Here is a 26,432-nt window from a genome sequence, read left to right as displayed (position 1 = left end):
AAGGTTGAATTGTCATCATACAAAGGCCAGTAGATTTATAGAAAGAGAAAAGCCAAAGGATCATGAAAAAATCATTTTAAATGAGAGAAAAGACTAAACAGGAAAGTGAAGACAAGTTCCAAAGTAACAAATTGTGACACGTTACAAAGCAGGCCTCAGCCAAAGCAGGCCAGTCGACATAAAAAAGGCCAGATATGAACCACATCATGTGAAAGTTGCATTTAAACGGCAAAATTGAGATGAATGTATTATTTCAAGCTCACCTGCTGGCTCTCAAAGGTCCAGGTGCTGTCGGGCAAAGACGCATCCAGGACACTGATCACCTCCTTAAAGTCAGTGGTGCTGCTGGGTTTAATCAGCGTGAAGTCACTGTACTCTGACATGGGAGACATGCACGACCTGAACGACTGACTCTGAGACAACATGTCTCCTCCCAGGACCTCCACATACTTTATGGGTCCGTCAGTGTTGAGCTGAATCTGCAGGTTTCTGTTGGGGTTCTTGTAATCGTCGCACTCGCTGTGTCTCGCGCAACAGCAGCTGCCGCTGCCTCTGCTGTTCCTCATGCATTTGACCGCCAAGATGACAAAAGTCAGCAGTGACAGCACGGACACCGAGGCCAGAGACATGATGAGATAAAGGGCCATTCTGCCAGTTTTCTTGCTGGGCTCGGACACTTTGTGGCGGAGGTCTAAGATGGGCTCGTGCAAGCCGTCCTCCAGCAGAATGGACACCGTGACGGTGGCGGACTGGACCGGTTCCCCGTCGTCCTTGATCTCAATGAGCAACCTCTGAGAGGAGTCGTCCTGCTCCAACACAGCGCGTTTAGTCCTCACCTCCCCTGTGTACTGATTGACAGTGAACAGAGACGCGTCCGTGGCCTCCGTCAGCCTGTACGAGATCCAGGCGTTATGGCCCGAGTCAGCGTCCACCGCCGTCACCTTGGTGACCAGGTGGCCCATTTTGGCGGAGCGGGGCATCCTCTGATGGGCCAGGGAGCCCAGGGCAGCGGACGAGGGGTAAATGACAGCGGGGGCGTTGTCGTTCTGGTCCAGGATGAAAACATGGACGGTGGCGTTGCTGCTGAGAGACGGAGAGCCCTGATCCTTTGCCTGCACCTGAATCTCAAACACCTTCAGCTTCTCATAGTCAAACGAGTGCATGCTGTAGATGCTGCCGTTGTCCGAGTTGATGTAAACGTACGACGAGACGGAAACGTCCTGCACTTTAGAGTCCAGTATAGAGTAAGAGATTTTTGCGTTCTCACCAAAATCCACATCAGATGCTGATACTGAGTACAGTATAGAGCCTGGGACACCATTCTCTTTTAAATAGACATTATAGGAGCGCTGAGTGAATACAGGAGGGTTGTCATTCACATCAGTGATGCTGACAGGAATAATTTTCTTACTGGACAGAGGAGGAGAGCCCGAATCAGTGGCTGTTATCTCAATATTATAATCAGAGACAGTCTCTCGGTCTAACGCACCACTGGTAACCAGTGCATAATTATTAGAAAATGATGGTTTTAGATTAAAGGGAGATTTTTTTGGGAGCTGTAATGTCACTTTACTGTTGTCACCAGAGTCCAGGTCCCGGACACTAAGCAAAGCAACGACTGTCCCGCTGCTTGAGTCCTCCGGCACAGATGTGGGTTTGGAAGTTAGTATAATTTCTGGTGCATTGTCATTTACATCCAGGACATCAACCTGAACACTGCAGTGACCCTCCATTTTAGGCAAGCCTTTGTCTTTGGCACTAATATCAATTCGATATGAGGCTTTATTTTCTCGGTCAAGTTGATTTTTCAGATAAATGTCTCCCGTCACTGCATCTATATAAAACAATGACAACACCGATGGTGGCGTGTGCATGCCAAGAGAGTATTCAATTTCCCCGTTCGGACCCTCATCTATATCGGTCGCCTTTGTTGTAACGACAAAGGAGCCGTTTGCACTGTTTTCTTGAACAGAAATTTTATAAAGTGTTTTTTCGAATAATGGGCCATTGTCGTTATTATCCAGTACTTTAATTGTTATTTTCGAAGTTCCGGACTTGGCCGGGTTTCCTCCATCAATAGCAGTAAGAAACAAATTGTGAGTGGCTTTTTTCTCACGGTCTAATGATTTGTTTAACACCAATTCGGGAATTTTTCGCCCATTTTCAATCTCTTTGACCTTCAGAGTGAAACATTCATCTCTGCTTAGCGTGTATGTTTTCAAAGCGTTATTTCCAACGTCCGGGTCTTCTGCGCTCTCTAGGGGAAAACGCACACCCACAACGGTCGATTCGGACATCTCTATGACATGCTCGTTTTTAAGAAAATCAGGGGAATTGTCGTTCACGTCCCGTATTTCCACTTCTATCCGATGTAACTGCAGCGGATTCTCCACTACGACCTGCAGTGGTAGAACACAAGTCGAGCTTTGTGCGCATAAAGCCTCTCTGTCTATCCTGTCATTCACCACCAGCTCGCCCTTCCCCGCATCCACGCTGAAATACTGCTTACCAGCCTCAGAGGCGACGCGCAGTTTACGGTCAAAAATCTCTGACAGTCCCAAACCCAAATCTTTGGCTAGATTTCCTACTGTCGAGCCCAGTTCCAGCTCCTCCGGGATGCTGTAACGAGTCTGACCGTTTACTGTAGTCCACAAGAGGAAAAAACGAAGCCGCCACAGCGCCTGCCATCTCCAGTCTCTGTATCCTCCTTTCTTTGTCATCTCCGGTCCGCTACAATGGAAGATTATTCCCCATCAAAGAATTGGTCAAAATAAAACAAAAACAATTCGAAGTAAAAATCCACCGAAGGCGACCATAATCCTCACTGTAAATTCTATGTGCGTCCATCGCGAGATTACATTTAAATGTTGGACATTTCGCATGTGCAGTATTAGCGGGTGTTCATCCCATCTCACTCGCAGAGCAATGAACTGTCTACAGTGGTGGGTGAAGGGGGAGGGAGTAGATCCCTTTGTGCAACTCCTGACGCGATTGGCGCAACGCTTCAAGCCTCCATCCACTCAAAAGCCAAACACCCATATGTTCAGATAAAGCGCTGCCACTAAAATATACAATGCATTGAATTTGTTGGATTAAATGAACATGAGTATTTTTTAATACGTTGGTTTTTTTGCTTTGTATTACAATGTGTCGCTTTTAATTACTAAAAGTAAGAGACTATTTGATACTATATGTTAATAAATAATAATACACTGCCGCATTAAAAAAAAATAGATGTTGAGATTGTTTTTGTTAAAATAAAAAAACAACAAGCATATTGAAAAAAATACAAAAATGTGACGTCATTAAATCGAAAACACGAGTGGTGCTGCAACAGTATATTAGCATATAAAATTGATTTGTTTGTTTTTTGTTCTTTTCACCACAACCTCCTCACAACATATGGGCTTAGAGATTATTATTATTTTTGTACATTGTACACGGTAATTATCATTAATATGCATTTGCCAGATCACAAACATATCACATGCATTTAAAAGGTACTGTTGTCAAGTGAGTACAGCAGGGAGATAAAAAAAAAGGGGCAGTTACACTTGCAAGTAGGCTTTACTGAGTTCATTAGTCGCTGTCCACCTTTGTGGTGCTGAACAGGGAAAAAGCTAGGAAAAATACGTCCTTGTTGACTAAGTGATCAACCCAAATCTAAAGATTTCCTTGAAAGGGACAAAAACACAAATTTGAAAGAATTTTGCTTTCAGCTCACCTGCTGGCTCTCAAAGGTCCAGGTGCTGTCGGGCAAAGACGCATCCAGGACACTGATCACCTCCTTAAAGTCAGTGGTGCTGCTGGGTTTAATCAGCGTGAAGTCACTGTACTCTGACATGGGAGACATGCACGACCTGAACGACTGACTCTGAGACAACATGTCTCCTCCCAGGACCTCCACATACTTTATGGGTCCGTCAGTGTTGAGCTGAATCTGCAGGTTTCTGTTGGGGTTCTTGTAATCGTCGCACTCGCTGTGTCTCGCGCAGCAGCAGATGCCGCTGCCTCTGCTGTTCCTCATGCATTTGACCGCCAAGATGACAAAAGTCAGCAGTGACAGCACGGACACCGAGGCCAGAGACATGATGAGATAAAGGGCCATTCTGCCAGTTTTCTTGCTGGGCTCGGACACTTTGTGGCGGAGGTCTAAGATGGGCTCGTGCAAGCCGTCCTCCAGCAGAATGGACACCGTGACGGTGGCGGACTGGACCGGTTCCCCGTCGTCCTTGATCTCAATGAGCAACCTCTGAGAGGAGTCGTCTTGCTCCAACACAGCGCGTTTAGTCCTCACCTCCCCTGTGTACTGATTGACAGTGAACAGAGACGCGTCCGTGGCCTCCGTCAGCCTGTACGAGATCCAGGCGTTATGGCCCGAGTCAGCGTCCACCGCCGTCACCTTGGTGACCAGGTGGCCCATTTTGGCGGAGCGGGGCATCCTCTGATGGGCCAGGGAGCCCAGGGCAGCGGATGAGGGGTAAATAACAGCGGGGGCGTTGTCGTTCTGGTCCAGGATGAAAACATGGACGGTGGCGTTGCTGCTGAGAGACGGAGAGCCCTGATCCTTTGCCTGCACCTGAATCTCAAACACCTTCAGCTTCTCATAGTCAAACGAGTGCATGCTGTAGATGCTGCCGTTGTCCGAGTTGATGTAAACGTACGACGAGACGGAAACGTCCTGCACTTTAGAGTCCAGTATAGAGTAAGAGATTTTTGCGTTCTCACCAAAATCCACATCAGATGCTGATACTGAGTACAGTATAGAGCCCGGGACACCATTCTCTTTTAAATAGACATTATAGGAGCGCTGGCTGAATACAGGAGGGTTGTCATTCACATCAGTGATGCTGATGGGAATAACTTTCTTACTGGACAGAGGAGGGGAGCCTGAATCAGTGGCTGTTATCTCGATATTATATTCTGAGAAGTTTTCTCGGTCTAACAGACCACTGGTAACCAGCGCATAATTTTGTGAAAAGGATGGCTTTAAAGCAAAAGGCGATTTTTTGAGTAGCTGCAGTGTGACATTGCCGTTTACTTTTGAGTCCAGGTCTCTGGCACTGATTAAAGCCACTACGGTGCCACGAGGGGAGTCTTCACGTAAAGGTTTTGGATGTGAAGTAAGAATTATTTCTGGGGCGTTATCATTAACATCCAAAACTTCAACATGTACCGTGCAGTGACCCTCCATCCTTGGAATGCCTTTGTCCTTTGCGCTAATATCTAATTCATAATTTGTCATCATTTCAAAGTCTAGCTGCCCTTTCAGATAAACAGCTCCCGACGTTTGATCTATCCTGAAAACAGCGGTAATCGTTTCCGGAGTGTGAGCACCAAATGAATATTCAATATCTCCGTTTTGACCATCGTCCAGGTCTGACGCTTTTGTTTGTATTATCAGTGCGCCGTCTGCAGCGTTTTCGCTGACTGATGCTTTGTACAACGTCTTTTCAAAAACTGGCACATTATCGTTGATGTCCAGGACTTTAATAGATACCTGAGCTGTCCCCGATTTAACAGGGTTGCCTCCATCTAAAGCTGTTAGCAGAAGTTTATGAACAGCTTTTTTCTCTCTGTCTAGATTTTTTGCAATTATTAATTCCGGGATTTTTCTTCCACCCGCAACTTCTTTAATTCTGATATTGAAACATTCGTCTTTGCTTAGAGTGTAAGACTTTAATGAATTGCTACCAGCGTCTGGGTCGACGGCACTCTCCAACGGAAAGCGAACCCCTAAACCCGTAGATTCAGCGACCTCCAACGTGATATCACTTGACGGAAATCTAGGAGCGTTATCATTGCTGTCTTGTATTTCCACCTCGACACGAAATAATTGTAACGGGTCCTCAATCACCACCTGCAGTGGTAGAACACAAATCGCGCTTTGCCCGCACAACGCCTCTCTGTCTATCCTGTCATCCACCACCAGCTCGCCCTTCCCCGCATCCACGCTGAAATACTGCTTTCCAGCCTCAGAAGCGACGCGGAGCTTACGGTCAAAAATCTCGGACAGTCCCAAACCCAGATCTTTGGCTAGATTTCCTACCACAGATCCCTGTTTCAGTTCCTCCGGGATGCTGTAACGGGTCTGTCCGTGAATGCTAGTCCACAAGAGGAAGAAATGATGCCACCACAGCGCCTGCCGTCTCCAGTCTCGGTATCCTATTCTCTTTGTCATCCTCGGTCCGCTATAATACAATAATTCCAGCCAACATGTATGCTCGAAAAACGTAATCCATTACGGCAGATGTTAGTCCGGGATAAAATATGCCACACACAGAGACCATGACGGAAAAATTATAATAATTTATATAAAAAATGTAACAAAATACGAGCTCATTTGCTGTGTCTCAGCTCTGGCTCTTTTCTTCATGTGAGAGCTGTGAGCCGAATGGGGGAGGAGGGACTGGATTGCTTTGTACAGTTCTGAATCCTATTGGTGCACAGCCTCCCGCTACACCGTCCAATGAGAGCGACTCTGATCGACACGCTTAAAGTGACCGCCAACGCTCCATTTCAACATTCATTTGGACCAAAGTCATTCATGGTTTCAAAAAATATGTTTTACATTTCGATAGTGTTAGAAAACAGAGATTATTCTTTTTTTTTTTTTTTTTTTTCTTAATCTAAGTGATGGCTGACAATAGCAGTGACATAATTTTAAAATCTATAATATTGAAAGAGCAAGTGTCATGAAGGTATATTATTATATATAATAATGTAGGTTTTTAATTAAGTTAATGCGGATTGGATGGGTGTGGAGAACGAGGGAGAGAGAGAGAGAGAGAGCGCGAAGGGGGGAGAGAGAGAGAGAGACAGAGAAAGTGTGAAGGAGAGAGACAGATAGACAGAAAGAGGGGGCAGTTTCAGTTGTGTGTAGGCGGAAAAATCGCTGTCCACCTTTGTGGTGCTGAACGGTGGAATGAATGCTTGTTCATTCGTTGTGGAACGTCATTTTGGAAGTGTCTGTTCTAAATATAAATACTTGAACAGCCATGTTTTAGGTATAAATTAAAAAAAAATGCATATTTTGCTCACCTGCTGGCTCTCAAAGGTCCAGGTGCTGTCGGGCAAAGACGCATCCAGGACACTGATCACCTCCTTAAAGTCAGTGGTGCTGCTGGGTTTAATCAGCGTGAAGTCACTGTACTCTGACATGGGAGACATGCACGACCTGAACGACTGACTCTGAGACAACATGTCTCCTCCCAGGACCTCCACATACTTTATGGGTCCGTCAGTGTTGAGCTGAATCTGCAGGTTTCTGTTGGGGTTCTTGTAATCGTCGCACTCGCTGTGTCTCGCGCAGCAGCAGCTGCCACTGCCTCTGCTGTTCCTCATGCATTTGACCGCCAAGATGACAAAAGTCAGCAGTGACAGCACGGACACCGAGGCCAGAGACATGATGAGATAAAGGGCTATTCTGCCAGTTTTCTTGCTGGGCTCGGACACTTTGTGGCGGAGGTCTAAGATGGGCTCGTGCAAGCCGTCCTCCAGCAGAATGGACACCGTGACGGTGGCGGACTGGACCGGTTCGCCGTCGTCCTTGATCTCAATGAGCAACCTCTGAGAGGAGTCGTCCTGCTCCAACACAGCGCGTTTAGTCCTCACCTCCCCTGTGTACTGATTGACAGTGAACAGAGACGCGTCCGTGGCCTCCGTCAGCCTGTACGAGATCCAGGCGTTATGGCCCGAGTCAGCGTCCACCGCCGTCACCTTGGTGACCAGGTGGCCCATTTTGGCGGAGCGGGGCATCCTCTGATGGGCCAGGGAGCCCAGGGCAGCGGACGAGGGGTAAATGACAGCGGGGGCGTTGTCGTTCTGGTCCAGGATGAAAACATGGACGGTGGCGTTGCTGCTGAGAGACGGAGAGCCCTGATCCTTTGCCTGCACCTGAATCTCAAATACCTTCAGCTTCTCATAGTCAAACGAGTGCATGCTGTAGATGCTGCCATTGTCCGAGTTGATGTAAACGTACGACGAGACGGAGACGTCCTGCACTTTAGAGTCCAGTATAGAGTAAGAGATTTTTGCGTTGTCACCAAAATCCACATCAGATGCTGATACTGAGTACAGTATAGAGCCTGGGACACCATTCTCTTTTAAATAGACATTATAGGAGCGCTGAGTGAATACAGGAGGGTTGTCATTCACATCAGTGATGCTGATGGGAATAATTTTCTTACTGGACAGAGGAGGAGAGCCTGAATCAGTGGCTGTTATCTCGATATTATACTGTGAGACTTCCTCTCGGTCTAAACTGACACTTGTTACGAGTTCATAATTATTAGAGAACGATGGTTTCAGAGTGAAAGGAGAATTTTTGGTGAGTTTTAATATCACTTTGCTATTCTCTCCAGAGTCGAGGTCTCTTGCACTGATCAATGCGACGACTGTGCCATCTGGCGCGTCTTCGCGCACTGAACTTGGTTTCGAATTGATTACAATTTCTGGAGAATTGTCATTCACGTCCTTTATTTCCACTTGTACACGACAGTGACCCTCCATTTCAGGAGCTCCCTTATCTTTAGCAGTTATATCAATGAGATATAACTTCGAGCTCTCGTAATCCAGTTTTCCACTTAATACCATGGTCCCTGTTATTTCATCAATTTTAAATGTTGACAACACGTAATCTGGAGTCCGGGAACCAAAGGAATAACTAACCTCACCATTAAGACCGTCATCTTCATCTGTAGCCGTAAGTTTTATAACAAACGTGCCTACCGTGCTATTTTCCTTCAAATATACTTTGTATTCATTCTCACTAAATACTGGAAAATTGTCATTCGCATCAAGTACAGTGATCATAATCTTACTGGTGCCCGTTTTGACAGGATTTCCTCCATCTATTGCCGTTAACACGAGGTGGTGAGCAGCAAGCTTTTCCCGGTCTAATGACTTCTCCAACACCAACTCCGGAGCAGAGTTTCCGTTTTTAGCATCTTTTAATTTTAGAGAAAAAAACTCGTTTTTACTCAGAGAATAAGTTTTCAAAGAATTGCTGCCCACGTCAGGGTCCGTAGCGCTCTCCAACGGAAATCGTTTACCAACGGCTACTGATTCGGACATTTTAAGATTAATTTCCTCCGTCAAAAAACGAGGAGTGTTGTCATTTACGTCTCTTATTTCCACTTCTATTCTATGCGACTGCAAGGGATTTTCAACAACCACTTGCAGAGGCAGGACACAGCTCGGGCTTTGTGTGCATAAAGCCTCTCTGTCTATCCTGTCATTCACCACCAGCTCGCCCTTCCCCGCATCCACGCTGAAATACTGCTTTCCAGCCTCAGAGGCGACGCGAAGCTTACGGTCAAAAACATCTGACAGTCCCAAACCCAGATCTTTGGCTAGATTTCCTACCACAGATCCCTGTTTCAGTTCCTCCGGGATGCTGTAACGAGTCTGACCGTGAATGATAGTCCACAAGAGGAAGAAATGATGCCACCACAGCGCCTGCCGTCTCCAGTCTCGGTATCCTATTCTCTTTGTCATCTTCGGTCCGCTATAATACAATAATTCCAGCCAGCATGTTGTACACAAGGAAATAGTAATCCATCACCGCAGATGTTAGTCCAGGAGAAAATTTACCACACACAAAGACCATGACGGAAAAATTACAATAAGTTATATAAAAAATGTAACAAAATACGAGCTCATTTGCTGTGTCTCAGCTCTGGCTCTTTTCTTCATGTGAGAGCTGTGAGCCGAATGGGGGAGGAGGGACTGGATTGCTTTGTACAGTTCTGAATCCTATTGGTGCACAGCCTCCCGCTACACCGTCCAATGAGAGCGACTCTGATCAACACGCTTAAAGCGACCGCCAACGCTCCATTTCAACATTCATTTGGACCAAAGTCATTCGTGGTTTCAAAAAATACGTTTTACATTTCCCTAGTGTTAGAAAATAGAGATTTAAAAAAACAATAAACCAAAATCTAATTAATGGCAATTGCAGTGACAGAATTTTCCAATCTATAATAACGAAAGAACAAGTACCTTAAAGGTATATTACTGTTTTAATGAAATTACAGCAGGGAGGGAGAGAGACAAAGAGAGAGAGAGAGATGGAGAGCGAGAAAGAGAGAAGGAGAGAGAGAAAAAGAGATAGAGGTGGCAGTTTCAGTTGTGCTTAGCTGGAAAAATCGCTGTCCACCTTTGTGGTGCTGAACAGTGGAATAGCTATGAATGCATGCTTGTTCATTCGCTGTGGAACGTCATTTTGGAAGTCTATTCTAAAAAAAAAAAAGAAAAAAAAGAAAGAAAGCCATGTTTAATGTACAACCTTAAAGATTAAGAATTGCATATTTTGCTCACCTGCTGGCTCTCAAAGGTCCAGGTGCTGTCGGGCAAAGACGCATCCAGGACACTGATCACCTCCTTAAAGTCAGTGGTGCTGCTGGGTTTAATCAGCGTGAAGTCACTGTACTCTGACATGGGAGACATGCACGACCTGAACGACTGACTCTGAGACAACATGTCTCCTCCCAGGACCTCCACATACTTTATGGGTCCGTCAGTGTTGAGCTGAATCTGCAGGTTTCTGTTGGGGTTCTTGTAATCGTCGCACTCGCTGTGTCTCGCGCAGCAGCAGCTGCCACTGCCTCTGCTGTTCCTCATGCATTTGACCGCCAAGATGACAAAAGTCAGCAGTGACAGCACGGACACCGAGGCCAGAGACATGATGAGATAAAGGGCCATTCTGCCAGTTTTCTTGCTGGGCTCGGACACTTTGTGGCGGAGGTCTAAGATGGGCTCGTGCAAGCCGTCCTCCAGCAGAATGGACACCGTGACGGTGGCGGACTGGACCGGTTCCCCGTCGTCCTTGATCTCAATGAGCAACCTCTGAGAGGAGTCGTCCTGCTCCAACACAGTGCGTTTAGTCCTCACCTCCCCTGTGTACTGATTGACAGTGAACAGAGACGCGTCCGTGGCCTCCGTCAGCCTGTACGAGATCCAGGCGTTATGGCCCGAGTCAGCGTCCACCGCCGTCACCTTGGTGACCAGGTGGCCCATTTTGGCGGAGCGGGGCATCCTCTGATGGGCTAGGGAGCCCAGGGCAGCGGACGAGGGGTAAATGACAGCGGGGGCGTTGTCGTTCTGGTCCAGGATGAAAACATGGACGGTGGCGTTGCTGCTGAGAGACGGAGAGCCCTGATCCTTTGCCTGCACGTGAATCTCAAACACCTTCAGCTTCTCATAGTCAAACGAGTGCATGCTGTAGATGCTGCCATTGTCCGAGTTGATGTAAACGTACGACGAGACGGAGACGTCCTGCACTTTAGAGTCCAGTATAGAGTAAGAGATTTTTGCGTTCTCACCAAAATCAAGATCGCTTGCACTCACTGAGCACAGAATTCTCCCAGGCGGATTATTCTCTTTAACATAAACGACATAAGAAGGCTGAGAGAAGACCGGTGGGTTGTCATTTACATCCAGCAGTTCAACAATTATTTCTTTTTCGCTCGACAATGGGGGCTTTCCAGAATCAGTGGCCCTTATCTTGACTCGGTACTGGCCATGATTTTCACGGTCAAGTGACCCACTTGTCACTAAGGAGTAATGATTAGAAACGGATGGGTTCAACTTAAATGGTGATTTTGAGGATACGCTCAACATAACTTTTCCATTGTTTCCTGCATCCGGGTCTTTTGCGCTTAACAGAGCAATCACTGTTCCAATTGCAGCATTTTCCCTAACAGGTGTCGTTAGGGAGGTCACGACGATTTCGGGGGTATTGTCGTTAATATCTACTATCTTTACTTCAACGCTGCAATGTCCATCCATCTGCGGATTGCCCTTATCTTTGGCAGTAATGTCAAATCTGTGCACAGCGTTTGCTTCATGGTCTAACGCCCCTTTGACAGTAATAGCTCCACTTGAAGCACTGATGTCAAATAGTGTAAAAATAAGATCTGGCGTTTGCTCAGCAAAATAATACTCAACTTCTCCGTTCAGATCTTCGTCGGCATCTGTAGCTTTTACCTGTAATATTTCAGTTCCAGGTGTCACGTTTTCGCTCACATTGGCCTCATACAATTGCCTCTCAAACTGTGGTGCGTTATCGTTATTGTCCAGTACTATGATTTTAATTTCAGACGTGCCTGAGCGCACAGGATCTCCACCATCTACAGCAGTAAGGATTAGATTGTGTACGGGCAATTTCTCTCTGTCGAGGGGTTTCTCAAGAACGAGTTCAGGAATTTTTCGTCCGTCTTTGTGAGTTTTTACAGCTATTTTGAAATTGTCATTTTTACTAATGAGGTAGGAGCGTATAGAATTCGAACCAACGTCAGGATCCTGTGCACTTTCTACAGGAAAACGTGCGCCTGGATTTATAGACTCTGCAATTTTCACAACCTTTTCTTTAGTAGCGAAACTTGGTGAATTATCATTTGTATCCTGTATATCAATTTCGACTCTATGTAGCTGTAGGGGGTTATCTATGACTAGTTCTAATGGCAGCAGGCAGGACGGTCTTTGTCCGCACAGTTCCTCTCTGTCTATTCTGTCAATCACCACAAGCTCTCCCTTACCTAAATCCACGCTGAAATACTGCTTACCAGCCTCAGAGGTTATCCGTAATTTACGCTGAAACAGTTCCGACGCAACCATGCCAAGATCTTTGGCAAGATTTCCTACCACAGAGCCCTGCTTCAGTTCCTCCGGGATGCTGTAACGAGTCTGTCCCTCTATTGTACTCCACAGGAGAAAGAAATGATGCCACCACAAAAACACCTGCCATGAAGGGAATCGGGTCCTCATTATTCCTCGCTTAGTAAATCCCATTTCTTCTCTCTCCAAACCAATCTTGAGGACCGATTAAATGTAGACGGTCTGTAATCCAGTACGGCCACGTAGATGACGGCGTCTTTCATGCTTTGTGTATGTATACGCATGCCTCTCCCGTGCAGCACATTCTAATCGGTACAACGCTGAAGCTGCACGACGAGACGGAGTAGATCTCTTTGTACAGCTCTGTATTTCATTGGTGGATACAATATTCCGCCTTTCACCAATGGTGGCTCCCCTGCTGCTTACTGAACAGTGACGTCATGAATATTTTCCAAAGGAACGAATCCCCGTGTGCATAATAATGTGTAAATAAAATATTAAACTGCGCTTTTTCGTAATAGCCATCATCCCAATTATCCATTTAAAAATATGGTGACTAAAATATTATATGTACACACACACACACACACACACACGCACACACACACACACACACACACACACACACACACATGTGTATATATATATATACATATATATATATATATATATATATAAAAAACAAAAATCGATTAAATAGCACCAAGGTTGTGTGTAGTGTATCAATGAATCCTAACATTGTATTAAAAAAAAATATGAATAAATGATCAACCCTGTTGTTAAATGTAATGCAATGTGTCTGTCTCTCTACTTGAACATACATGCACATGCCTCTGTGGCTCAGAAGGCTCTTCGTTGCCTTCCTGTGGCCAAAGCAAGTCAATGCAGCCTGTCTCTGCATCAACCCCTCCCAGCCTCGCCACACAGAGAGAGGGAGAGAAAGGAGAGATAGAGCGAGTGAGCGAGAGAGTACGTCAGAAGCTGACGTGAAATCCCCGGATGAAGGTCTGTGGAGCAAATGAAAAAGGAGGGGGAGCGCTGATGGCGTCTGATCCCCTCTCTCTTCCAAATACAAATGCACGCGCGCACGCATACACACACACACACACACACACACACACACACACACACACACACACACATCCTACCATACACTTTGTCTTTCCCTCTCAGATATTTGCACAGTGAAAACTAACATCCACTTACTCATTAAGTTTTACAGTTCTGGATGCATGCAGCACCTCATATTTTGTAGGTTTTTGTGTTGGCTGGACAACTGGGAAAAAATGAAACACAGGGGAATCTGTAATAATAATAATAATAATAATAATAATAATAATAATAATAATAATAATAATTTGCTCTCCCCCTGAGCTCAGGAAGAAGCGAGAGTTCTTAATCAAAGTGGGCGACAGAGGGAGATGTGGAGGCAAAACGTTGGAGACAACGAGAGGGAGGGGGAGAGCAGCGAAGCAATTTTCAGCACCACGCGTGTGGACAGCGCCACACAGGCGGCCAACTCCTGCTGCTGCATGCAGCCAGAGCGGCAGCCGGCCGGCACACTGAAGTAGCTCCGTTGTGTAACTGAACGCGGGAGGAGTCGATGCAGCTGAAGGGTCACTAGAAAGTTAACCAATGAAGCTTTACTGCCTGAAACGAACGAATCTTAAGCTACATGGTGTGAGATAAAATAAAGATTTTCACTATTTACATTATGAACACGTTTTTATAAAACACTTAAAATCCATTTAAATGTGCGATATTATTTATGTACCACAAACGTGTTTAAAAACATGCATTTTATTTTGGAATCTTATATACAAAACTTGAAATTCATGTTAAGTCTCATGCAATGTAACCGTTACAAAGAGCACCACTTTGCAAAGTGTAGAAGTTGGACGGAAAGGTTTTCTTTTGTTTATCCTCAATGATCAAACAGTCATATGATGACTTCATGGGCTCATCCTGTGCAGACTGGAGACTGTCCCGCTATGCACAGGGCAGTCACCACAATCTATCACACAGGGAAACCACACTAACCAAAACACTTGTTCTTCTAAAAAAAAACAAAAAAAAAACTGTCATCAGGCTATTGTGTCTGTTGCCCTTAAGAGTCTAAGACTATTTATGATATTTATTTATTATATAAAGGGTACTGACACAAAGACACACACCATAGTATAATAAAACCGAATAGAATACCCCAAACATTTATGCCTTTGGTTGATTTGATATATTGAATCTTTTGTTAATAGTTTTTTTTGTGTTGTAGTAAACTTAAATGTGATGAATTTGTCAGTATATTAAAGTGCATTCAATCTCCAACATCAAAACAAATAAAAAAATCAAATAAACACAACTTAATAATGCAACCACTCTTAATTGATTCATATAAGAGCTGCTTTAAGATGAACCACTACTAAAGTCTTTCCTTGAACCATATAAGCATGTTAGTAAGAAGAGCTGAAGAACTTATTCTCATGTCTCATTTAGATACATTTAAACATTACTACATTAAAACAGAGTACACCCGTTTATATTTTCATTTATGTCAGCTTCAATATTAAGATATTCCTTTTTTTTAAAGGTGAAATATAAATGTTAGTTTGAGCCACACTGTGAGAAGTATGTAACCTACAATCTGTGTCCATCAATATCTAATCAAGTCATCAATCTTTGGATATTGATGTTTTAGAAGGTTTGAGAACAGATGTGTCACTTGTAGAAATGTGATTATGTTCCCAAAATTTATGCCAGTTTATAATGTGTCAAATGGACCATATGTTTTAGTATGACATTTATTAAGCTGTGTACTATAAAGCTGTGTTGTGATGAAGATCAAATGTCTTTCTTACCTTATTTGGTGAGTCAGGATTTTGCAGGTGAAGAGGTAGAAACAGGAGTGGCAACAGGAAACAGACGGCACACATGAAAGAGAAGAAAAGAGGACACAGAGGATAGCCAGTTAGTTCGGTGGTCAACATGCTCACTTTGGCTTGGGGGAAATCCAGAAACAAGTACTTACCTTGAGGATCACAAGAAGTATGATTGTAAATATGTGTAGTAAATAATTGTGGAAGGATTATTATATATACTTGTCATCCATGATTAAATTCGAAAAAAGGCTAATGTGTTTCTGTCAATGTGAACAATAGGAGACATTTAAAAATGTGAAAATAATATTATGTCGTTTTGATATGTATCTGTGTAAGCTTCCAGTCAGTGTGATAATAGAAGTTACAGCAAAAGAAAATAAATAAATAAATGAATGGGGGTCAAGAAAATAAAATACAATATAGTTTCTTCAGAATAGTTTCACAATTAAATCGTCCAAAAACGTGAAGGTCAGATAGATAGATAGATAGATAGATAGATAGATAGATGTTGCTGTGAAAAAAATGTTATGTCGTTTTGTTATGTATCTGTGTAAGCTTCCAGTCAGTGTAATAATAGAAGTTACATCAAAGGAAAATAAAAAATAATAAATGGGGGTCAAGAAAATAAAATACAAGATATTTTCTTCAGAATAGTTTCACAAGTAAATCAGCCAAAAACGTGAAGGTCAAATAGATAGACAGACAGACAGACAGACAGACAGACAGACAGACAGATAGATAATAGATAGTAGATGACAATCTACAAAATAGGTAGACGTGCTTTTGTAATCATTAGGCCTCAAAATACAAAGATATGATTAAATAATCACTATTGATAAAAAAAATAATATATTTTCTTTAACAAGACTGAAATGTGTAACTGCATATTTATGGATATTTAAAAAGGGATAAAAATTGGAAGATCTTGGAAATAATGATTAAAAAAACAAGACAAAGCAGATTATATCATAATTTCAACTTTATCTGAACTACACATTGTCCATTGTAAGAAAAGAAAGTAAGAAAACAAGCATTATCTAAAACTCAAAACAAGGCCCAGGTTAAACTCTCAAAAAATTTGAAAAGGCCACCAGCACTCAAGTGTCAATTTTTTTTTCCTGACTGGCAGGCACAACACCAACAAACACAGACGAGTTTCGACTCAGTCTTCCTCAGTGTGCCATTGTAAGAGAGCATCTTTTAATTGTTATGTTAAAATATACTACTGGCCATGAACAAACAATCACAGTCCAAATCATAAAGTGTCAGGAAATATTTGTCATAAAAACAAGACACTTGGATACTCCACCCTCCCCACGCCCCCATTTTTTTTTCTTTTGACCAGGATAAATCACAACCAAAAATACTGCACTGCTGGGACAGCGTCACTACCCTGATTGCAACAGCAGGGGGCCTCAAGGCGAAGCACTCAGACAAATCCATGCCTTATTAATGAGATCCTTTCTCTCTGTGACCCTGATTGTCACAACAGCAGAAGTGTGTTTGAGTATCTATGTGAGAGAAAAACGCAAGTTGCTTCGACAAAGCAAAACGGCAACCGCAGTGGTAGGTAAATAGAGCGCTGTAATTCGAATCCACCAGAGTATTGTGCACACATCATGGTTGAGAACAAATTCAAAGAAGAGGAGGGTCAGATTGTTATTCCAAAAATAACAGATACAACCAAAAATGAACATGGCCGAGAAAACAAGCAGAAAATGTGCAACATACTGAACGATTGCTTGTGCTTCAAACAAATGTGATAACAAAAAATAACACAACAAATAGGGCAGCATAGATTACAACAAAATAAAGCCGCCATGACCATCATTTCCACCCCTCCCCTTCTTCATCACCATCCACCCAGATCCAGGGATGCTGCACCTCTTTGTCTCAACCAGGGGGGTGTTTCCTTCACCCCAGCAACAAGAACAGCAACACAGCCCTCACAGCTCAATGGCTGCATCTGCTGCCGACACCCAGTGTGGACCACCAGAATGGTACAGTCCTGCCAATGACTCAGCTTGTTGCTATGGTAACACATCCCACCTCGCTCGCATCCCACCTCGCTCGCATCCCACCCTGCTTCCTGTGAGCTGACAATGGTGCCACATAAGCAACAGAGGGTAAATCAGAGGATGCAGTGCAGGACAAGCAAAGGACCAATGCTGTTTTTCTGAACTGTGAAAAAATGAGGTTCACAGCCAGAGTGGTGAAGCAAAGAAACAAAAATGAATAACATAACTAAGAGGACATTTTGTTTCCTTCCGTTCTACCCTATACAGGGATGAAATCATGCTGCACAGTGTGAACTGGCTTTTAATAGGCTGGAGAAAATGTCCTACAGCGAGCAATCTCCCCTGTCTTTCTTTCCATCCCTCACTGCAGCGCAGAGGTTCAGCTGGAGAGGGGGAGGGGAGGACTGCAGAAAATGAGTTCAGGAGGATAAAGAAAGACTGCTGGAAACAAATATAGCCTGCTGAAAAGTGACATTCTACCTCCAGCTTTATTCCAGTAGCTGCAGTGTGGCACAAGATGAAATAGGGTAACTGAATACATGATGCCTTAAATAAAGAAATAAAGGAACCAAAAACAAACATATTTTGGGTCATTAGAATGTATCAATGAAAGTGAGATAAAACAACTAGAATTCTAAAAGATCAGCCCTTATTATGTGAAAGTGACTTTTTCGATGTATTTGGCAAAGCACTGTCAACATTAATAACATAAATAATAAAAACTGTTCAACTACAATGCTCTCACTGAAGTCACAGAAGCATCTTGGGAACAATTAAGGAGCTGAAGCATGCATGCATCAATTCCAGAATATCAGCCAGTGCAATGCCACACTTTGTTATGGAAAATACACACTGACAAAAAACAAAACAAAAGACCATTAACACAATGTGAAAATGATGGTTAAATCCTGAGGGGAAATGAGGGAAATTAGAGGCATCACTCTCCATGCACTACAGTATGCCTTCTTGCCCAAGGACTTCTATGTAGTTATCTTGCAGAGAAATAAATAAGTTATCCAGCTTCTTTCTAGAGCACACTGATAGGCCACAGCAAATCAACAAAATACAGAATTATAAACAGACAGCTTTAACATTTAATCATGCAGTTATCACTCTTGGGTGTGATATATGTTGTTCTCCAAAATAGGTACTACAAAAGCATTTACTCTTGTCAAAATCTTCCCACAGGTGGGAAATGAGTCACACAGATCTTGATATTGCTTGTAAACACAGACGGTGGGAGCCTAAATGGTCACAATGCGTCGGGGGCCACAGGCGCACACATGGCCATGCAGCTGCACGCCAGACCACTCGGCTGGGAAGACGAGACATCTGAGAGTGCGGGCCAGTGGGAACCAGGAGCTGCTGCGCAGGATTAGGGTGTTGTGGTCGGTAACGAGTTTAGCAAAGCGATAATTGGGGCTTTGTGGAGACTCCAAAATTAAAGGTGACAGCTCCAAGGTAAGTTTGTTAGACCAAACAACAACATGCTTAAAGAGTTGCAGGTTGCGAGGCAGACTGGATCATTTAGCTGCTCGGAAGCAAGTTGTTTCCTTTGAGCTTGACCCCTGTGGAGAAACTTCCTTCAAAAAGCTGTAGCTCTCAGGAAAAGAGACCCAAGCCATTAGCCATGAGCAAAATTAAAAAAAAGACGACGACGACAACAACAACAAAATGCCAGTTAGAAACAGGAATGATAGGCACATCTTATTCGGCGATTGTAGCTTTTACTTTCACATGTTCACAGCCTGCATATCAAATTTTCACTGCTGTTACGCCACCTCTCACTGAGCAGCCGTAGCAGACTCATGACACTCCTCTACCATGTCGCAGAAGAATCTGAAAATCATTATACATCATCACTGATGCAAGCTAGGATCAACTAAATGTTCACTCAATATAAAGGAAAACTCATAATAAACAAGCATGCTCATAGATACATCTTCTGTTGTTATTTTAGAAGACAACTCTCTGCCCTTTGTCCTGCCCAAGTTATGAGCCCTGCAGGTCGGAAGTCAGACAGGAGGCGGACAGACAAGACAGACAGAATTTACAGTCAAAATTGCAATTAAATAAGATTTGTTTCCAGTTGCTTTTCTGTTAAAATACTGTCTCCATCCCTTGTAGTCTTTGTGTTTTTTTTTTTTTTTGTTACATAAGAAATGTCAATCACGGTGTCTCCTCCCGTTCGTTTCAGTCCGTCTTATGGGATCTAATAAATGTATTTTCCCTCTAAAATATGTCCTGCATGCTGTTTCCTCTGCCTGATGCCAACACAGCCTCCCTAAAAGCCTAAACCTGTGGAAACAAAGAGAGGCTGCACATCAAAATGGCTGCCCTGCATCACTAACACCAATGCTGCACGGGGAGGAGAGAGACTGTGCATGTCAACCACGTGCTTCCTCCCCTCCCCCGCTTCCTCTCTGCTCCTCGCAAACACTCTCGCTTCTCTGCCTCATCCTCATCACACGAACACCGGCAGCAACTGTCCTCAGCTCTGCTCTATAGCACAATTTCAACCACTGGGTCAATAATATCACCACTGATTTTAAAATCAAGCCATAGCAGCATTGCTTGTTATAATCTGCTTGTAATATTCCCTGTTCTCATTTTTTGTATTATATGTAATGTAGGCTTGAGCCCTATGATTGCAGCATGTTATGAGGGGATCTAGGTCAGTGAAAAGTAGCACGCTGAGTGCCTGACTGTCTCTGTGTGGGAGAAATAAGGCAAAGCTTCAGTGTGGATGATAGCACTCTTTTCTGGTCTCTACGTCACATGAGCAAAATACATACATTTCACTTTTTTTTTTGCAAACACTAAGGATAATATCTGAGGAAGACTCTGCATTATTGTGAAATTTAAACTGATGGAAGAAAACACAACAAGGGAAGTTTTCAGCAAAACACAGCATGGAAAAGATTCCAGACAGAATTGCGCTTTCCAAATTTGATAGAACACCAAATTGTATAGATATTCAGTGAAACACTGACAAAAAAGGAAAATAAAATGCTCAATGTCATCCCAGTGTTCCCAGTGTTCCCTCAATATCCCAGACACATTTATCCGCAATCACACAAATGTTATATTGAGATGGTGAATAAACAAAAAAAGGGAGGAGGATAATCTCACCTCTGTGAGCATGGTCTCTGATTCTGGCTTATGTCTTGGCACTGTCCTTGTGGCACCAAGATCAACATTGAGTGTGCTCTGACTGAAAGGCTGTGAGCACTTTCTATCACTCTTTCTGGAGTCAGTGGTTCCGTACACCTCATAACTAAACGCCTGCTTCAGTGTCCCGGTTCCTCCTATGTCCGCGTAAAGGGGTGGATAATATGGAATCACAGGGAGATTTCCACTGGATTTATAAAACACACGTTCTTGCCTCCACCTGTAGATTTTGACTGAGATGATCACCACCACACACATGATGAAGAGGAAGGAGACCACAGCCAGAGCCAGCACCAAGTAAAAAGTCAGGTTGTCGTCGTACTCCTTGTCCTGGGCAAAGTCACTCATTTCTGACAGAGCTTCAGGGAAGCTGTCCGCCACCCCCACAGTGACAGTGACTGTAGCTGAACGAGAGGGCTGTCCGTTGTCCTCCACAATCACAGTCAGGATTTGTTTGACTGGATCTTTGTCAGACACTTGGCGGATAGTTCTGATTTCTCCATTCTGTAAGCCCACTTCAAACAGCGCCCTGTCTGTGGCCTTCTGAAGTTTATAGGACAGCCAGGCGTTCTGTCCAGAGTCCACATCAACAGCCACCACTTTGGTGACCAGATAGCCCACATCTGCTGAACGAGGAACCATTTCATACACCACAGAGGCCCCAGTCTGGACCGGATACAGAACCTGAGGAGGGTTGTCGTTCTGGTCCTGGATCAGGATTTTCACTGTCACATTGCTGCTGAGAGGAGGAGAGCCTCCATCCTGGGCTTTGACACGAATATGAAACTCTTTTGTCTGCTCATAGTCAAAGGAACGTAAAGCAAGTATTTCTCCGCTCTCTGCATTCACTGAAAAATAAGCTGAGGCTGTCATTCCATTAACTTGGTTATCTTCAAGGAAATAGGAAATGCGTGCATTGTTCCCCGAGTCAATGTCTCTGGCTTTGACAGAGATGACTGACATACCAGGTGAGTTATTTTCAGTTATGGAAGCTGTCATGAATGCCTGTGGGAATATTGGTGCATGGTCGTTAACATCAGATATTCTTAAACTAATAGTTTTGTTGCTAGAAAGAGGAGGAGATCCTTCGTCCACCGCTGTGATCGTTATATTGTATTCTGGAACCGTTTCACGATCCAAAACATCGTCAGAGATCAAACTATAAAAATTTATTGATGATGGCTTAATTTTAAAAGGCAAATCATTGCTAATAAAACATCTGACTTGCCCGTTTTTACCTGAATCTAAATCTTTAATGTTGAGCATTGCTATTACAGTCTCTGGGGCGGAGTCTTCTGGTACTGGACTGGAAAAGGAAATTATGCTAATAACAGGAGCATTGTCATTGAGATCAGTTACCTCAATTAGAACTTTACTAGTGTCTGCTAGACCTCCTTTGTCTGCAGCCTCGATATCTATCTCATAGTATTTATTTTTTTCGTAATCTAACAAACCACTTACGGTCAGTTCACCAGTGTTAGGGTCCATATTAAAGAGGGATGACGCACTATCACTTTGATGAGAGAAAGAATACATCACGTCTTTGTTTGCTCCCTTGTCATTATCTGTTGCACTGACTGTTAATATGACAGTACCTCTGGACGCGTTTTCGGGAACTGTGACTCTGTAAACAGACTGACTGAACACGGGTGCGTTGTCATTTGCATCCAGCACAGCGACATTAATTTTAACAGAACCAGATTTCTGCGGGTTCCCTCCGTCAGATGCCGTCAGAATTAATTTATGCTCATCTTGTTGTTCTCGATCGAGTGGCGTGTGAAGTACCATTTCAATATACTTTGTTCCGTCAGACCGCGAAACAACATTTAATTTGAAATTATCTGTTGGGTTGAGCTTGTACGATTGAACGGTGTTTTGCGCCACATCGGGGTCTCTGGCACTCTCAAGCGAATATCGAGCACCGGGTGAGGCAGATTCACTAACCTGAAAACTATACTCCTTTTTGGGGAAATTTGGCGCATTGTCGTTAATGTCAGTTATTTCTACATCGATTCTGTGCAACTCCATCGGATTTTCAAGGATAATTTGGAAATGCAGGGAACAGGGAGAGACTTGCTTGCACAGTTCCTCTCTATCAATCCTTTTGGCCACAACCAGAGTTCCCTTTTCCGCATTCAGGCCGATGTACTCACTGCCGTCCTCGGTAAATATCCTCGCCCGCCCTGATTTCAGCCTCTTCAGATCCAAGCCAAGATCCTGAATGATATTCCCGAACACAGAGCCTGTCGCCATCTCTTCGGGTATAGAATAACGTACTTGCCCGTGCGCGATGTCTGCGACGAAAATGCAGAGAAGCAACGGCAACCAACTGATTTTTTTATCCACACAACGAAGGAGCGCCATCGCGACGAAGGTTTCTGATAAAAACCCAGCAGAGGTCGAACCACTACGGAAACATCCAGCATATATTTGTCAAGATGGCTATAGCACCGCTACGATTAAAATACAGCTGGAACCGCGTGCCCGAGAGACAGAATGACTCCACTAAGGGAAAAAGACGTATTCTTCATACTAAACCAACAGCGGCACTTAGAGACAAAAACGAAAACTGCAGGCGACAACAACTTAAAAAAAAAAAGACGGACAGACGGACAGACAGACAGACAGATAGATAAATAGATAGATAGATAGATAGATGGATAGATGTTTGGATTTTTTTCATGTTAAGTCATTCCTATGGCTTTCCTAAGGTAACAAAACAAAACAAACAAACCGAACAACAAAACAGACAAAACAGTTTGATAAATGTCAATAATGCAACAATGTTCTAACCTCCACAGGGGAATCAAGTTCGTCCAGGATGCTCTTTTCACTCTGTAACCGCTGCATCGTCCCTGTAGAACTGGGATCCATGATCAGCACATTCTGACTACCAGCTCTGCCGAACTTACAGTCACTCTTTCTGGAGTCAGTGGTCCTGCACACCTCGTAGTTGTACACATGCTGGAGAGTCCCTGTCCCCAGAGTGTCTGAGTAACGTGGTGGATAATATGGAATGACTGGCAGGTTGGAGTGATACAGGACTCGAGACTGTCTCCACCTGTAGATTTTGACTGAGATGATCACCACCACACACGTGATGAAGAGGAAGGAGACCACAGCCAGAGCCAGCACCAAGTAAAAAGTCAGGTTGTCGTCGTACTCCTTGTCCTGGGCAAAGTCACTCATTTCTGACAGAGCTTCAGGGAAGCTGTCCGCCACCCCCACGGTGACAGTGACTGTAGCTGAACGAGAGGGCTGTCCATTGTCCTCCACGATCACAGTCAGGATTTGTTTGACTGGATCTTTGTCAGACACTTGGCGGATAGTTCTGACTTCTCCATTCTGTGAGCCCACTTCAAACAGCGCCCTGTCTGTGGCCTTCTGCAGTTTATAGGACAGCCAGGCGTTCTGTCCAGAGTCCACATCAACAGCCACCACTTTGGTGACCAGATAGCCCACATCTGCTGAACGAGGAACCATTTCATACACCACAGAGCCCCCAGTCTGGACCGGATACAGAACCTGAGGAGGGTTGTCGTTCTGGTCCTGGATCAGGATTTTCACTGTCACATTGCTGCTGAGAGGAGGAGAGCCTCCATCCTGAGCTTTGACACGGAAGTGGAAATCTTTGATCTGCTCGTAGTCAAAAGAGCGCACTGCGTGGATGACTCCACTATCAGCACTGACAGACACATATGAGGAGACTGGCACTCCATTAACAGAGGAGTCCTCCAGAATGTAAGACACTCTGGCATTCTGGTTCCAGTCAGCGTCTCTGGCTTTCACTGTGAATATAGAGAGGCCTGGTGTGTTGTTTTCTACAATGGAGGCCTCATATGAGCTCCTCTCAAAGACAGGTGGGTTGTCATTGACGTCAGAGATCTGCAAGGTGAGAGTGACGCTGCTGGATAGGGAGGGGACTCCCTCATCAGAGCACGTGACAGTTATATTGTACTCAGCTGCGCTCTCTCTGTCTAATTCACTGTCTGTCAATAAACTATAAAAACCGCCAGATGTAGACTTCATGTCAAATGGAATATTTTCATTTATTCTGCACTGGACCATGCCGTTGTCACCCGAGTCCGAGTCTTCAACATTTATCATTGTCACCACAGTGCCAGGCTTGGCATCTTCTGATATTAAGTTTGATTTCGACATAATATGTATATCAGGTTTGTTGTCATTCATGTCAACAACTTCGATAATTAATTTACACGAGTCGACAAGTCCCCCATCGTCACTTGCTCGAATATTTATTTGAAACGTTCGCGATTTCTCGTAGTCAACCTTTCCCTTTAGTTGGATTTCTCCACTTTCTTCATCTATTTCAAATAATCCATGAGCATGATCAAGTATATTTGATATGGAGTATGTAACTTTTCCGTTTGGTCCGTCATCTGCATCCGTTGCCGTCACAGTTGCTACAATTGTACCCGATGGCGAATTTTCTTTTATTGAGGCCTTATAAATAGGTTGCGTAAAAACAGGAGCGTTATCATTGACATCTAAAACAGTGATCAGAATCTGCATTGTCCCGGTCATCTGCGGCTCTCCTCCGTCTATCGCAGTCAGAACGAGAAATATGTGTTCATTTTTTTCTCTATCGAGGTTCTTTTTCAATATCATCTCAACATTCTTCGTGCCATCTGCCTGTTCGTGCAACTTCACAACAAAATTGTCCGCAGGTTCGAGTTTATACGTTTGCAATCCATTCGAGCCAACGTCTGCATCAACGGCACGGTCCAGTATGAATTTAGCTCCGCTCACAGCAGACTCACTGATTTTAAATTTGACGTCACTCTTTTCAAAAGACGGGCGATTATCATTAATGTCCGTGATCTCAATAGTTACGCTGTAAAATTCCATCGGATTTTCTAATATAATCTGAAAATGCAAAGCGCACGGTGTCGTTGGTCCGCATAGCGCCTCCCTGTCTATTCTGTCTTTGATGAGCAGGACTCCTCTCTCGTTATTCAACTCAATAAACCCGTCGCTGTCTCGTGTGAAAATCCGAGCTTTCCCCGATTTCAGTCTTTTAACATCCAAACCAAAGTCTTTCGCTATATTACCCACGAGAGATCCTTTTGGCATTTCCTCGGGAATCGAATAGCTGACCTGACAGACCACCGACCTGACAGCGAGAAGCAAGAAAAACAACAGTACTTGCCCTCTCATTGTTCTGTCCAATGTGCACGTAAACCAACTATGACTGTTGAATCACTGTAATCCTTTTCTCGGTCAGCGCAGTTTAACCAAAAAAATATTCCTGAAAGCAATGCATCCTCTTTGTTCGGGTCGTTCGGTAATTTCCTGGCGCTGTGCTATCTTTCGCCTCTTGAAAATCTAAATGGGTGGAACATAGTGTCTGCGGGGGAAAATATGAAACGGACTAGTCAACAGCGGCACTCTGAGTCTAAAATGTAAAATTGCAAGTGGAAAAAATACCGCCAGGCGACGGTAGCAGCAGAACAGGAAAAAACTGAGAGAAAAAAATGTGGCTGCTTGATTGTATTAGATGAGACTGTTCATGAAAAAAATAAAAATAAAACATGGTTTACTGATATTTCTAAATATAGGTTATTTGGAAAGTATTAGTGTTCAACTGAAATGAACTGGTTAAATAGTGAATAGAAACAAACAAAAACAATACTGAATGACAATTGAAAAGGCGCATATGTTGCTCTCCATGGTGCTGAAAAGAAAAAGAATGTGATATAAGGAGAAAACTAAGTAGGAGATGAAAGAG

At 43.9% G+C, this 26,432-nt stretch overlaps 5 protein-coding genes across 47 annotated transcripts in view; all 5 read right to left on the bottom strand.

Annotated features, from left to right (window-relative positions):
- The window catches only part of LOC142901788 (protocadherin gamma-A11-like), a 218,723-nt gene that overhangs the window by 25,903 nt on the left and 166,388 nt on the right, over positions 1–26,432 (bottom strand). The window contains exon 1 of one of the 43 annotated variants that reach the window (XM_076046460.1): positions 23,477–26,408. The exons of 39 other annotated variants lie outside the window; for them this stretch is intronic. In XM_076046460.1, coding sequence (XP_075902575.1) covers positions 23,477–25,861 — 2,385 coding nt within the window. In that variant the 5' untranslated portion in view covers positions 25,862–26,408. Of the gene's footprint in view, positions 1–20,644; positions 23,258–23,476; positions 26,409–26,432 lie in introns of those variants that run through there. 3 more of the 43 variants (XM_076046482.1, XM_076046453.1, XM_076046474.1) reach the window with 3 other exon arrangements.
- On the bottom strand, positions 32–3,194 carry LOC142901799 (protocadherin gamma-C5-like). The gene has a single exon (XM_076046498.1). The coding sequence runs from the start codon at positions 2,718–2,720 to the stop codon at positions 249–251; it is 2,472 nt and encodes an 823-aa protein (XP_075902613.1). The 5' UTR covers positions 2,721–3,194; the 3' UTR covers positions 32–248.
- LOC142901801 (protocadherin gamma-C5-like) lies at positions 3,297–6,347 on the bottom strand. The gene has a single exon (XM_076046500.1). It carries the CDS (start codon positions 6,179–6,181, stop codon positions 3,716–3,718), a length of 2,466 nt encoding a protein of 821 aa, XP_075902615.1. The 5' UTR covers positions 6,182–6,347; the 3' UTR covers positions 3,297–3,715.
- Positions 6,700–9,905, bottom strand: LOC142901798 (protocadherin gamma-C5-like). Its single transcript, XM_076046497.1, has one exon. It carries the CDS (start codon positions 9,496–9,498, stop codon positions 7,015–7,017), a length of 2,484 nt encoding a protein of 827 aa, XP_075902612.1. The 5' UTR covers positions 9,499–9,905; the 3' UTR covers positions 6,700–7,014.
- Positions 10,282–13,065, bottom strand: LOC142901796 (protocadherin gamma-C5-like). The gene has a single exon (XM_076046496.1). It carries the CDS (start codon positions 12,790–12,792, stop codon positions 10,297–10,299), a length of 2,496 nt encoding a protein of 831 aa, XP_075902611.1. The 5' UTR covers positions 12,793–13,065; the 3' UTR covers positions 10,282–10,296.

The sequence above is a fragment of the Nelusetta ayraudi genome, unplaced genomic scaffold (assembly GCF_046127955.1).
Source record: "Nelusetta ayraudi isolate G7.1 ecotype Tasmania unplaced genomic scaffold, CSIRO-AGI_Nayr_v1 ptg000090l, whole genome shotgun sequence".
In the NCBI taxonomy this organism is placed as follows: Eukaryota; Metazoa; Chordata; class Actinopteri; order Tetraodontiformes; family Monacanthidae; genus Nelusetta; species Nelusetta ayraudi.
Note: the sequence above shows the minus strand (reverse complement) of the source record. Positions and strands in the feature narration are given on the sequence as shown.

Excerpts from the sequence above, each read along its gene's own strand:
- LOC142901796 (XM_076046496.1), bottom strand. The coding sequence starts at position 12,792 with ATGGGATTTACTAAGCGAGGAATAATGAGGACCCGATTCCCTTCATGG.
- LOC142901798 (XM_076046497.1), bottom strand. The coding sequence starts at position 9,498 with ATGACAAAGAGAATAGGATACCGAGACTGGAGACGGCAGGCGCTGTGG.
- LOC142901799 (XM_076046498.1), bottom strand. The coding sequence starts at position 2,720 with ATGACAAAGAAAGGAGGATACAGAGACTGGAGATGGCAGGCGCTGTGG.
- LOC142901801 (XM_076046500.1), bottom strand. The coding sequence starts at position 6,181 with ATGACAAAGAGAATAGGATACCGAGACTGGAGACGGCAGGCGCTGTGG.